The sequence below is a fragment of the Strix uralensis genome, chromosome 4, assembly GCF_047716275.1.
Source record: "Strix uralensis isolate ZFMK-TIS-50842 chromosome 4, bStrUra1, whole genome shotgun sequence".
NCBI classification, from domain to species: domain Eukaryota; kingdom Metazoa; phylum Chordata; class Aves; order Strigiformes; family Strigidae; genus Strix; species Strix uralensis.
The window spans coordinates 53,215,899-53,230,961 of record NC_133975.1 but is presented as its reverse complement, the minus strand read 5'-3'; the positions used below and the strand labels follow the sequence as shown (position 1 = coordinate 53,230,961).

Below are 15,063 nucleotides of genomic sequence, written 5' to 3'. Positions count from 1 at the left end.
ACAGAACTTCTAATCCTTATTTCCCTTTTTCTTTAAATGGCAATAATCCTTCACACTCCCTCTTTCTGGAAGGCACTTCTTTATTCTCACCAAAGCTTTTCCCATGACTCCAGTGGCTGTGAATATTTCCGTTTCAGTATTCACCCAGGAACTAATTTACTTTCCACGGATGCACAGGCCAGGCATCACTGTGCATGACAGGATTAAAAGCACGGATTGAGGATCTGGGTTCAGATTAATCAAGCATTTTTAAAATAAATTGGATTATTTGTCTGTGTATTGTAAACCTACAAAGAATTCAAAGCATTTCAGCTAAAACCATATTTCCCCAAAGAAGTCAGCACCACAGGGACATTAGTTTGAGGCGGAGAGAAGGAATTATTACTATGCTGTCAGGCAAGTTTATTTTACATAAGCCTTCGCCAAAGGAAAAAAAAACCCTCTAGAGAGCAGAGACAATAAGGTCACTAATGAGACTAAACTGCTACATGAAGAGCTACAGATGCCAAGACATCATTTCCCAACAAAATGACATTGCTTTCAAGGTAGCTTCTGTAACCTAATATCATGGGAATAGAAGACTATTGTCACAGGTCATGAGGAAGGATGCACTCACTAATCTAAGAGTAATATAGCTGGGCCTTCATCAAGTATTAACAGGACTCACAAGTACAGAGCTCAGCAATTATTAAGCATTGCTATTCCTTCACTAATAGTTCAGTTTAACATTTACAGCAATCTATCACTGATAATGCAAAGATATAGACACAGCGATTAATTTCTGCTTCTCAAAATCACCCTTCCCTGTCACTACCAGAAGTACGCTTCATTAGTAACTGTCCCAAAGCACAGAGTGGGGCTGTAATTTGAAGTCTCTTCACACTTTTATTCATTTCCCATGTAAATTTACTGGGACATTTAACGCATTGCCTGGCACCCATTACTGATCCTTTATTTATTCCAAGTCTCTTAGATTAATGGCTGGACACTTGCATTACCAAACAGTATCTAACTGCATAACCTCCTGTTGATGCAATTCACAATTCAGATGTGATTTTTTGTTTAAGAATGTAGAATAAAGGTATTTAGCAATCAGATTAAGTATGAGTGATTAATCTGGATTAGCAGTATTTATTTTACATATACCTAGACTATTGCACATAGATTTTGGACAAAAGGATTATGGTACTAAATACTACTGTGAATCCAGTTTTAACTTCTTGACTCCAAAATGATACGGATTTATAGAAATTGTTGCTTTGACTAGGACATTCCTAGAGACACAATGAGAGACCTTCACCAAAATATTTTTTGGTGTTTTAATAAAGATGTTGAAAAAAATTAATTATTCACACAGACTTTAGGGGGAGTAATTCAGAAAAAATAAATCAAGAAATCCACCCTTATAATTTCCAGAGAATGTTTCTGATTAGTCACACTTCGATGGCATAAAAAAAAGCATTAGAAATTTCAATTTATAAACTGTTCCGATTCCCCACTGGAATAGAAGTTAATTTATAATATTGTTGGGGAGAACAAAGAAACAGTGAACAAACCCCGCAGCTACTCGAAGGTCTGTGCATCGTATGAAGACACCAGGGGAAACTGTGTCAGAGTTTTTCTTCCTTTCAGATTTTAGTGTTGTCTCACTCAGCTACTAATGAAGTGCATCCATCGCAGGGAAAGCATGAAAAAAGCAGCTCAACTATGCAGAACAGTTAAACTAGTCAAGCTTCCATCATTCCTTTGAACTAAAACCTTATGAAAGTTTTCAATAGGAATATTACAGCTCTCCAAGCTATAGGTCAATCAAGAAGCACAGGTTAAGGTATAAGGTCCAATCTAACACATTAAATGGAATTTGCCAATTTGTAGAGAATAAACTTTGATTTCTAGAACTTTTCTTTCCTAGAGTCAGTTCACTGTTGAAGTGAAAATGAAGTGAAAGTGAAGTTGAAAAGAAAAATATATCAAAACATGAAGCCTCCCATCAATACATGATTATTGTTTTCTGCCTTGGTGTAGTTAATAATTTTGTTCAAGAAAACTGTTCTCTGCAATCTCTATCGGCTGCACGTAATCACACCCTCAGTTTTATGCATTATCCATAGACTACCAAAGCTCCCCCTAGGACCATGCTGTCAGAACAGTGCAACCTAGAGAATTTTCACAGTTCCTAAACAGCCTCTAGAGATATCCTATGAAACTTGACCTTACACAGCTCTGATTATCTTAAGAGCTCTGACAGGATCACTGTGCAGTGTGCTATGGTCATAGTTTTTCACGTCATCAATAGTTGCTTACTGGCTGCTTTGTGAACAATCAGTGAGGCAAAGGCTCTTACAGCTAACCCGAAACAGGACAAGACCAGACACACTCCTCCTTTTCCCCTTATATATTTCCATTTTAAGCAAGGACGCTCTTCAACATCTCACTATTTCTCTCCCATTGTTTTCCCTCCTTTCTTTCAGCATCACAAGATGACTGCTCTTTGCTGCTAAGTCAGATATGCTCCTCCTGCACTGTTGCCAATGCAGTCACATTTCCACAAATTTGTAAATGACCATGCAAAAAACCCCAAAAGTAAAATTGACATCTTAAGCCAATTTCACACTCCTGATTTACCATAGCTTTGTCGTGATGAAGCCTAATCGGATATACGAGAGAGATAGAGGACTTGCTCTTGGAAAAATTATGTGAAGTCAGGAGGACAGTGACCATGATCCTGTCACTGACTTCATATGGTAGGAAGGGTCTTATAGTGAATCATGATTTGTAATTAACAGCCCCGAAAATAAGGCCTCTTTGGAACATAGGCATAGATTTAGGTGTGTACACCAAGACACTTCAAACAGATGACACAGGTGCTCCCCAGGAAGGCTTTGCTACTGACAGCACATCTGAGGCTTAGAGAAGCATGGCAACTGAGGAGACATTGGCTATGGGGAGGAAATTCTTCTCGATGACTTGACAAAAAAATCAAATTTAGCAGGGCAACAACTACCCCACTGCCTGGAGATCAGGTGGCTTTTTTGGACTTTTTTCTCAATTGCTGTGGAGTGGGTGAGTTGTTCTTGTCCATCAGTCACACTCACCCCTTGCCCAAGTATTTTCTTGTCACGCTATGAGCCATTAAACTACATGTCAGAGAGAACATGAAAAATAAACATTAAATTACACTAAGTCCCTGGGGAAAAACCTTGAACTTATCTAAAAAGACAGTTCCCAGGTGGAAATAGACTGGTATATGAACTACCTCCATGCTTTGGGAGAAAGGGTCCTTTGGATCACACAGTGATGAAGATATTCTGTGGTTGCCACGGAAACAGCGCTGACTTATGTTTTGGGGGACTGGAAACGTCTGTCGAATAATTGTTAATCTTCCAATTGACCTTCTCACCAGCTCCTGCACATCCACATCATTTATTTCCTGGAAGATAAGGCAAGGGAGAGAATATGCTTAAAAGTTAAAATACAGAAATGTTACCACCAGATTATTAACTAAAAATAAACTGAGAGGGCCAAGAGGTGTGTGATTGCTACATGGCTATTGTCGAGCTCTGCCACAGCCTCAAAAAGAACATATGCATGCTCATTAAAACAATAGAAATACCACCCTTACAATAATTGCAGAAGTTTAAAATGTACTGTGCCCAAACCTCACCGAATCTTTGTAGATGGAACTGGGCTTAGTAGTTTCATTTTGGCTTTTCTCTCCCTCTCCTTTTACCTTTGATCTTTTACTTAAAAGTGTTTCATAGTATCGTTGGCAGATAATGTGAAAATCAGTAGGAAGTCATACCATGATGTATTTCTAAGTGTAGCATTACTTAGGAGCTGTGAAGGTACAGACAATTATTCAGGCCTTAAGTGTTCATTTCCTGGAAACAGAATATCAAGAACCTATAAACAACGTGCAAGTTAGCAGACATCATTTACCAAAAGGGCAAGGAATATGCATTAGAGCATTCTAGGTGTGTATGTGCTTATTTATAGCAAGACCTAATTTAAAACCAACATTTTACTCCATAGGGTACCTATTAAAGCTTACAGCTGAACACTCAACTCTACAGACACACACTTTACAGGAAAAATAACTAGTAAATACATCAATATGTGAAATATTAAGTTAAATATTAACTTTAAGGAAGGTTAGGGAAATCAGCAAAACAGTTCTTTACATGGTATAAATTCTTGCAGTTTGGGAACACGGTGTTTTACACCACTGAATGATGAGGCCCTTGGGGAACATGGAGTGAGAAGAGCATGGGCTCACAAGCAACAGCAACTGACTCCAACCTTCATATAAGAACTCGAACTTTAGTTAAATGTAGGCTTTTTCTGATGACTCAAATAGGATTAGCTGGTAACTTTCAAGGCAATTCTGTGTCTGTATTTTTCTGTAAAGCAGGAGAAATAATCTACAAAATTGTTCAATTTTTTACCTAGACTCTGTTTTTCATCATGCTGAACTGTTGGTCCATAATCTGCCTTAATTACAGAGACTGATGCCCCAAACTTTCTAGATGTTTAAATTTGTGGATACACCCCCAGTAAGGGAGGTGCTTGAAGAGCTCCTATTAGCAGCTTTGCATACAGCCACAGTTTATTGAATATTTCTGATTGTCATTTGTGTATTTATAGCTTTTCATTTTTTAAAGGATACAGCACATCTGCACTGTTATACCTGTAACATCATAATTTTTGCCACTAGCTTCCTGATCTATACCTATAATCAAGAACTTAGGAGACACCAGGAGATAGACTTGAACTCAAATTACAGAATCTTCCTTGTGAAAAGGAAGCCAAGCTTTTTGAAAAAGCAGCTCTTTAAATCTTAAGACAATTTTCCTAGTAATTTTGAGCTTCAGTTAACATTCTTTAAATCAATTATTTTGAAGCCACTTCTTTGGACATACTGCTATTTGTTTATTTCCTCTAAATTTTGGAAAAAAAGTATGCAAGATGTAAATTTTAACTTCTACTCTCTTGACTACAGTAAAAGTATTTTATTCTTTTTCACAGATTGTCATAGTTTCTGAATTCATCTGTTATTAATGTTCTTTATGAAATATAGATCTTTCTGCAAACAAAAATAACACATGGCATCAGCTGTGTCCAGTGTAATATCTTGCATTTCTGGTCAATTAATTCTTAATGTACCACAGATAATGGTTTCTCTCAGTTTAAGATGCTGTCTTTTCATTTAGTCTGTATCATCTCACTAGCTGCAAGATAAAAAATAAAATAAAATGTTTTAGCAAAATGTATGTCATTTTTTTATAATGCTTTCAATATAATTGGAAAGGAGAGCTCAAGAAACTTCTTATCTTGATTTTCAACTATATTCTTTCTCAAGAGTATTTAAAAATGTTTGCCTGGTTTCATTATACACCATGCCCAAAATGTAATAGCAAGACTGTTAGACTTATTCTAATAATGTAAAAACTGATACCTGCATGGCCATATTATATTGCTAAATAGTACTTTAGAAGAGATTTCTACTTTCAGCTGCTCAAACAATTCTCTTTTCCGCCTCAAAAATGTATTCATTTTTTCTGTATTTGGCATTTTTTGGTGGATTTTCATTAGACTGTTCTCATTTTAACCTTTACGTTACTACCTCATACTTTTATACATCACCTGGGAACTAATAGCAGAATCTGAACACCAAAGAGATTTTTGTATGGTTGCCAAGGAGGTATATACATCAATACATTGATGATAGCTATTATTTTAAATGCTGTGAATTCCACTGATTATATCACAAATTCAGATTTTAGGTTAACAATAAAGCAATGCCATGCAAACCCAAATTCAACTTTAGCCATTTGCTATATATTTCTTTGTCATTTTTTAAATACTTGGCATTGACTGAGTGATGAGCCTTTTACATAATGACTCTCTAATATCATCCCTCATTCTTGAATTTTGGATCTGACTTAAGAAAACTATATAAAGCAACTATTGTATGAGAGGAAACAATTTTCATTTGCACTTCAAAGGAGGATACAGTATAATGATATAAGAATGGCAGATGATCTGTTATACAAGCACCAAATGTCAAAAAAAATTATGAAGAAGGTGGCCAAGTTGAACTGAGTTGGCACCTGTATAAATTTTGGCTAGGTTATGTGGGGCTTTTTCCTTGAAAAATCAGAAGTTCAATATGTAGTTCCAAACCTTTCTTTCGTTGGTCTGAACTAGGAATAAAGGGGAGGCTGTCCTATTTCGAATGGAACAGGGACAAAATTAGATGTACATTTCCTCTGAGTAGGCAAATAAATAAGGAAAGAAATTATAGTTAAAATGAATAGCTCTTTACAGATGAATTAGGAAAAGGGAACTGAAGAGGATCACCTCAACATACCAGGCAGAGACTCCAGTGGGAAGCCAGACTATATACTAGATACCTAAAATACACTGCCGTTCACTTTGTCTCATTATTTTAAGATAAGCAACCTCGGCACAGGCTTACTATTCACCACAGACAGACTGCACCAGCCGCGAGAGACAGGGAAGGAAAGAATTTATTCACACGCTCCTGTTAGAAGAACCAAACAAAAGCAGCAATACCTCTTCTTATGGAAACATCTTAACTTTGGGCCAAGATGTATTTATCCTATACTGAACATGCCCTATTTTCCAGTGCATGCTATGTCTTCATCACATCCTTCATGACACTCAGAGAGGAAAGTGTGTCTTCCTCCTCCAAAAGCCAGCAGCAGTGAGCAGGGGGCAGAGCAGGAAAGGGTGGCCACTACACACTCCCTTGAGACCTGTGGGCTGCCACTGTCCATGACGTAGCACACGTGTGAAGTGCTGAATTTCTCAGCACTTTCCAAAGAGGAGTAGCTGAGACGAAGGCATAACTAGATGAAGCTCCAAGGCAAGTAAAATGACATCTTGAACTGCATAATAATTTGCTCCATTATATCTCCCTTAGGTTTCTTATGTTCTGGGGAGAATGATGAAAAAGAGAAAATTGATAGGACAAGAAGTCAATTTTTAGCTTTCACAGAGAAAAAAATCCAAGAGTTTGGAGAAAGCAGGGCTAAGTCAACCTGTCCATTGGCTCTCACCTGTTTGAAAAAAAGAGCTGGCAGCTTGGTTGCCAACCTGTACCAAAGAGGGTGGTATTTCACACCTGAACTACCGCCACCACCAGAAAATATAAGGGTTCAAGTGAACTTCTAACATTACTATTAATCAGTTATCCCTATTAAAATGTAGAATTATGTGAAATCCTGGAACTGAGTTGTGATTTTAGTACCTGATCTAGCTGCTTGAGCTTAAAACATAGTTATGCTCTATGCTCTTCTTCATGGTGGAGTGCATTGGGCTGAAACACAATGGAACAAGTTGAATGCGTTGGCCAAGGACTGGCCCTCTCCTAGGAAGAACAGGTGTTCATCCGAAAGTGGCCTTTAAATACAACCTTGTGGGTGCCACAGTCCTCTCTTGTGCTATGATGGGCAAAGCCGTTGGATCTATTTCCATAAACTGTTCTTTAAAAGAGTTTGGGGATTTTTTCATTCTTTCCTCAAAGAAGGAGTTTTTCCAGACTCTGATGTCTCTGGTAATTAAAAACCTTCCACTAACTTTTGTCCTCAGTTTATTAATGGATGATTTGAACTCATTTGTTCTTGTGCCAACCTTGTCCTCTAGCCCTTGACAATGATGCATTTATTCACACTCTGTATATGTTTATAAACAGAGAGCGTATCCTCTTTCAGTATTTGTTTTTATAGGCTAATCAAGCCAACCTTTTCAATCTCTTCTCACACAAATCAGCTTTTCTGTGCAGCCTTTCCGTTCTAATTTTAATAGAGCTGGTCACAACTGTGCACATTACTGCAGATGAAATCCAACCAATCCTTTGTTCAGTAGCATTAATATTTTCACCTCCTGTATGGTAACTGTAGGCAGTGGAAAGTGTTTTGGGCTGTCCTTGAGAAAAAAATAGTAATAGAGAGCTGGTGGCAGCCTTGGGCATAGTAAAGATGACCCTCAATGTTTTAACAAAGGAAAATGGTTGAGACAGACATGGATTTAAAATTACAAAAGGACATTTATTTCATTTAAGAAGAGCAAAAGAAAGAAAAGTGATGAAAAATCATACAAATGCCCCTTCTTCAGTTCCACTAAATAAAATCTAAGCTTACTGTACACTTGTGATTTAAGAGTCATAGAAGAAATATAATTTTACTATCCTGGGATTTTTGGGGTTATATTTACTATTTTACAGAGGAAAAGAAGCAAGGAGAGACAGACAGACAGAGGGAGAGAGAGTGTGAGAAATCCATTCTCACATTTTGTTAAGGCATATTTGATCACGACTACATTCAAAACTATGACTCCTGCAAATTTTAAATAAAGAATTGCACCATCTGCTTTAAGGCCCTGAAGAAATAGGAACATTTATTTGGAGAATGTTTCCTCAGCTGACTGCACTGATCAGAAGAGATTTGTATTATTTGCAAAGGACTAATATGTATTATGCTTTAGCAAATTATGAATCTTTTCGTTTTATGGGAACACCCCCCTCCTCCCACACATGCATTTCCATTATGATACACAGTCTTCAAGCAAATCTGCTGTATTACATTAAATAGCAACTAATGGGACAATAAAAATTAAGGAACTCTTTCCAGGCATTATAGCATTTAAAGCGAGCAATTAAAATAACAGATGTTACCTCAAAAAGCCTAAGTAAAAGCCTGATCACAAAACTGAAGGTGGTATTTCCTTTTGTATTACTATACTCAGTAAATGTGTTGTATCCCCTTAGCACAATGATGGAAAAGAAAAGACAATTCCAGCTTATTTTGGTATCTCAATGAAGGGAACTATTTGAATAATATGTAGATTTTCCAAAACAATGCATTTTCACTCTAATAGATCATCTTAGAATTTTAAATTAGGAGTCCAGAAAAGCAGTGTTACAGTTACTTGGTTAAGAGTCTGATTTAGCCAATACAGGCACACAAACACAGATGTCTAAGATGTCACAAAAGATTCATGTAAGCAACAAAATGGGTAGAGCTCTGAGATCTTTTCACAGTCATATGGTAGTACTGTGGTCATCAACAGCTACTGGACAACCATATAAAATGGACTTGGATATGAAGATAGCTGTTTTATATACCACACAGTAAGGGGCCCGTAAATCACTGCATTTCCAAATCTTGCACTGCCGAAGTAGAGGCATTGTGATCTCATTACTGAACTGGTAAAATGTTGCAATAAACAAGAAATGGTATGCAACATTCATTATTCAGGAAATAGTTAAATTTCTGTTGTAATTTGAACATAGTGATAAGGAAAAACAGGGCAAAATACGATTCCTTCCATATCATTATCTACAAGTCTTATTTATTGCTAATCTGATTTTTGTGTCCAAAAAATATTGAGATTATTAGCATTTTGAAACAAACAGAGCTTCAAAGTAAATTACTTAAGTGGGAATATGGATTTAGGTCCAGGAGCAGATTAAGCTGAGATGGCATTAGACATGTTCACCTTCTTTAAAACCAACAGCAGGAATGACTGAATGAGATACAGAGATTTTAATGACTATGGTTTACAGCACAGTTTGTCAGAATAAACTTAATCGTGGCTTTCATCCATTTCATATACAAGACTATGAAGCTAAGAAGGGATGACGTACGTTTCTCTGCGTACATCATTCAGCTCTCCTAGCTGTTGGGACCACAGCCCAGAGAAAGAGTTTCGGAGTGGAGAAGGCAGTTGAGTGATAACCACTTCAATTGCTCTGTCATTTAATCTGTTGCAATGTGCAAATAACAATACTCAGAAAGCATAATTTTTTCCACAGAAACACTCATTTCTAAATAAAAGGCAAAGAGAAAGCATGTACACTAGGACTGGATCCACAGTTTTATTTTGTTTTTTGAGAGTGGAGGAGCTGACACAGCTAAAAGCAAGCACCTTCTTTTGAACTTTCTAATTAAAAATAACATTCAAAATGAAAAACCAGTGGTAGTGTCCAACCTGAACAGCAAGCCAATATATGAGCTTTGTCTAAGAAACTATTGTCTAATCTATTGATACAGATATTACTTTTGTCATTAGTACAGATATACTACTTCAGATTTAGTTAATGCTCTTTTTAAAATAATAAGTGTTAATGTTGAAGAGTAGAGATGAACAGTCTACTTCAAGATTCCACTCACTACAAGTGAATTCTAGTTTAATCTGACAGGAAAAAGAAAACATATATGTTGTTCACATGACCATCTGTAGCTTAAAGCAGGGTTTTCAACCAGTGAGGCCTCATTCAGTGCTGGAAAACACACACATTACTGGTCAGGAACAATATAGAGCCCAAATCAATAATTTCTGCTGGACCTGGGTTGTCTTCAAAGCACTTTCAGAGACATAATTTTCTCCAGGGAAAACTGGCTAAAAATCCACTGGTTTAAACGAGTAGGCCAAAGTACAATCTCACTGCAACAACATTATATCTTACTATAACCTTGTTAAAAAATGCTTTGGATTAAATTATCTATTAGCACACTGTACTAATGAAAAATCTAGTAATTAAATATGAAAACAGAAGTTCACAGTAAATCCAGAGAGTAGACCTCGAATTTACACACAACTTCTCCAATCAAACTTTCATCCTGAGAATATACAGCACTCACACGATCTACATGTTAGGGGAGAGTTACCTCCCCAGGGAATTCAGCCATTCTGGACCTAAACTGCTTTTCATAAAACAAAAGAAAAATTGGAATGTTGTCAAATCTAAGAACCACCACATTGTTCAATGTTTTATATGCAAAGCTACTTCACATATTGACTTGTCATATTTTAGCTCTCAAGCATTCATGGAAGAACCTATTTCACAGTTTAAAAACAGGATCTCAGTTTTACTTTCTTTATTTTTTCCTTTCATGGACATTCATATATGTCCTGATCCCAAAGTCCACCAAAAAAGCCTCCCACTAATATCAATAGGTTTGAGTATCAATCGTGACTGAATTCTTAAGGGAAAGGGAAAGATGGGATTCTATTATTGTTATGTTATTATTAATAAAAATCATTAAAATATAAATGAAACACAAGCACTCCACTGTGAAAGACTACATAAGAAAAGACCTTAAAAAGGTCCTCTGAAAACAGTCAGCTCAAGTCAAATGTGAAATCTCAATGAAAGGGTTTTTTTATTTTCCATTTATTCATTCCAGGACTTCTGTTTAAAATAGGCAAGACAAAACAGTGAAGTCCAAGAACTTGTCATTCTATTTTTATTAAGCAACATCCACTCCCCCAGCATGCCTGAACTTTGTCGTAGCTACTGCTTCCTGTTGGCAAAATCAAGATCAGCATGAATATTGTCAGTAAGCCTGAAAACAGGATTCATGGTTCACAACAATGTTCACTTGACAGTTACCTCATTTATAATGATCCAGTGACAGTCAAATGCAACCAAATTAGTCTCCACGACCTGAAATAGAGAACAAAGCAGCTATCAGTCAGCTTGCTTGTGTAAGCCAGAAAAAAAATTAAATGGATGCTCTCTGCAAATGACAAAAACCAAAGCACACGCTCTCGAAGACCTTTGTTATTCAACTGAGGATAGAGAACCTTTAGCAAAATTCTGCAGAAGCATTTGTGTTATTGTTTGTCTTGCTAATTAAACTTGGAAAATACATTTCATTGCCGGCATCACAGAAAAGAATATGTTTCAGTTGACTGAGGAGAAAATTAAATCATTTTTGCCTTAACAGTGTGGTTGAGAAGGAGCAACAAAAGAGGAAGGCAGAAAATGAATATCAAGTAACTCTTGTCAGATTTCTATAGTTCCTGACTCTTAAGACCTTTCCAGTGTACACCTACCCTGGAAGTCTGTGAATTAAAAAAACCAAAACCAAACAAATCCAAACCAAAAAAGCCCACACCACAAATGCTGGAGTTCACAGAAATGCAAAGAGTGGGGAGGAAAGTGTGTTCTCTTGAGAAAGAGGGCTGTCACAGGCATGATAAATGACGGCCTGTCCCAGGCACCATGCACAGAGGGCCTCTAATCCTCCTCCTATGCATCTTCTCCTTTCTTTTGCTGAAAATTATTACAGGTGCTGCCTCTATGCTGGACTTAAAATGTACTTCCTAACTCATCTTTCACTCAGCCTTATTCTTTCCCTTCTTGAATCCACTACACTTTTGTGGTCAGTCATGTTTGATCCACCTTTGCAGTGGAAACAAAGAGGGAAAAAAATAATTTGGTCTGCTTTCATGAGCTAGGAAAGAAATTATTGACAGGGAGGGAGGCCAGAAACAAACTATAGAAAAGGATGGACACCTTTACTTTTTTTCTAAATGAAATTGAATTAGCATTGATGCTGAAATAGTTTTAAAACCAAATCAATCCCATTTTATTTGTATAATCACCATGCCCATCTTGATTCACAATTCAAAACTACTGGAGACTTAAAAGTGTCTTGAATCCCAGAAAAAAAAAAAAAAAAAAAAAAAAGACAAAAATTTAAACAAGGCTTGGAACTTACAGTGTTTTAACGTTCAAGTAGATGACTAGTGCTGGGCTGTTATTACTTGGACCATTGGCTTTTAATGATCACCAACACAAATAGTGGTTGCCAAGGATAATTGCAATTTATGCTGTGCCATGCCCAAAGGAGAACAACTTAACTGGCCACAAATCTTAAGAGCAGCAAAAGACCCCATACTGATAACCTTCATTATTAATTCAAAGGCCATTAGAATTGGGGTCACTGCTTATTCACTAGAATGATAGGCAATATTGGAAATTCTGATCTGGAGAGTGGGAAAAAAGAAAGCAGCAAGAGCAGCAGTATATGAACTAACTTCTTATTTGAAAATCTCACAGCACCAATAAGAAATGAGGGGAAATAAAAGCTATAGCTGCTAATGTGCCTCTGGAAAATTTCCATATTACGAACAGGAGGAATCAGAGTCTTCATTTTATGTGGAAATTAGACTCACTACTCTTTCTCTGTGGTGACAACAATATATTTTGTCGTGTTGCTTTGACATTTTCTTGCATTCTCCACAGTAGGTATCCACACGGCACGTATCAAGGAACAGGATAGAAACTGAATAACTAAGTGATGGGAGGCATCACAACAGGGTCAGACATGGTGCTTGAACTGGAGTATGACTGTTCTAATCAGATCTCTCATATCAAACCAGTTGGAAGACAAACACATCCAGGAACAGAGAAAGGTTAAAAATGGACAGAGCAGTAACAAAGTTCTCAAGGGAGCATTTGTTCCTTTATATAAAGTTACCAATCATGGAAAGTTTATGCCATTTACAACATAAGCAATACCATTTAAATTTTCCATAAGACCAAACAACACCTTACTGAAGCAGAAACAATTCTGCTCGTTGATATACATACATTTTTGCTGAAAGCAAGTAGAATTTAACATTAAAAAAAAAAAAAAAAAAAAAAGCAACACATCTGACATATTCTGACATACTTTCTGGGTTTTTGTCATGTTCCTGGCAACACTGTCACTCCTAAATTCTGGCTCCAGGATGTTCCACCAGGAATCTCTGCCCTGCCCTAACTACTTTGCTCAAGATGGGGTCTCCTGAGGTTCCTGGGGCTCCAAGGCAGCCTGTCAGAGGGATGCCCTCAGAGTCAAAGCTCCCAGTGGTGTTAGAGGAATGCCAATGATAATTATGTTCCACAAAGGGCTCCTAAGCTCTTTCTCTGCTTCAAAACAGCAGTCAACTGAAGTTTCAGAATGAAGGAATCCACAAAATGAAAATTCACATTTTTCTGTTCAGTTTTTAACAACACAGTAGAAGTGGGGTTGATCACTTCTTTGCACCTGAATCTTTGGCTGATCAGGTTTTAATGCACTTTATCTTCTGTTAAAACTTTGGTTTCAGATAATTTAGTTCTTTTATAAATACTTGGTTCTGTGCATTTACTTTTGCCCAGGGTCTCAAATTTCAATTAGTCAAGGCCTTTTCAACAGACTATGGTTCTAAGTGTCACTATTTTTATTATGTACAGCTCACAGACCACTTAAGCCAGACTCTGGAAGAGGCTTACTGGTCTCACAAGTCACTCTTATGATTTCAAACAGCTCAGGCTACCTGCGATAGATTTATTCACAACTTGTAAATAAAGTGAAATATATCCAATTTTTAGTAACAGTTGAAACTCCTCAGCAGAAAGAGCATGTTTTATCCATTAAAGTTTATGCATTCATGAATCTAGTTATTATTAAAGCCATTTTCAAAAAGCTTATATCAAATTGAGATGAACTTGTACTCAGAGACACTCAAACTAATATATTCTAACTTTAGGTGGGCTATGAATAGCCCTGATTTAAGAATTCACTTTCCCTTTTAGTCTGCCAGGAACTGTGCTTTGGCATTTTCCTTAGCCTATCCACCCAAAGCTTGTTTTAGTATTGACAGTGGTTGCTTAAACAGATGACTGATGATGCCCTAAGTTGCTAGATTTTTTTTTTTCAACATTTTATTTCATTTCATGAAATACAGGTTTACATCTAAACTGGGACTCAGCATTAGACTGGGATTTCAAGGCCATCTTTTCATCCTTGGGTCATTCAGTTTTACGTGATGAAATCCTAGTCCCACTGATATCACTTACAAAAGAGCTGGCCATTCCAGCAGGATTGGGATGCTGCATCTGAGTCCCTCACCTCTGAACCTCTCTTCTCTCAGTATGGCCTATATCATCCATTTAATTGACTTTAAAGTTGGTGTCCTGGTTTAGCCAGGATAGGGTTAAGTTTCCCCAGCAGTGGGGGGGAAGCTCTAGCCGGGTTATTCATATATCGTGCTGACGTCACATCCTGGTGCCAGCCCAGGAAGAATCGGTGAGTGTGGGTTGGCGCAGCCGGTCCTCTCACTGCTGTATCGGTATATACCTTGCTCTGTTCATTGTTATTACTGTTACTGTTATTGTTATTGTTGTTGTTTGTTGTGTTGTTGTTGCACTGTTGTATTAAACCTCTCCTTATCTCAGCCCCGGGGCTTTGTATTTCACTCCCTTTGTGGGGGAGGGGCAGT

At 37.2% G+C, this 15,063-nt stretch overlaps 1 protein-coding gene across 2 annotated transcripts in view; it reads right to left on the bottom strand.

The window, feature by feature from the left end:
* The window catches only part of GRID2 (glutamate ionotropic receptor delta type subunit 2), a 756,499-nt gene that overhangs the window by 230,357 nt on the left and 511,079 nt on the right, over positions 1–15,063 (bottom strand). For both annotated transcript variants that reach the window (XM_074866754.1, XM_074866755.1), the window contains exons 5-6: positions 11,420–11,473; positions 3,257–3,430 (exon numbers count right to left, since the gene is read on the bottom strand). In XM_074866754.1, coding sequence (XP_074722855.1) covers positions 3,257–3,430; positions 11,420–11,473 — 228 coding nt within the window. The remainder of the gene's footprint in view (positions 1–3,256; positions 3,431–11,419; positions 11,474–15,063) is intronic.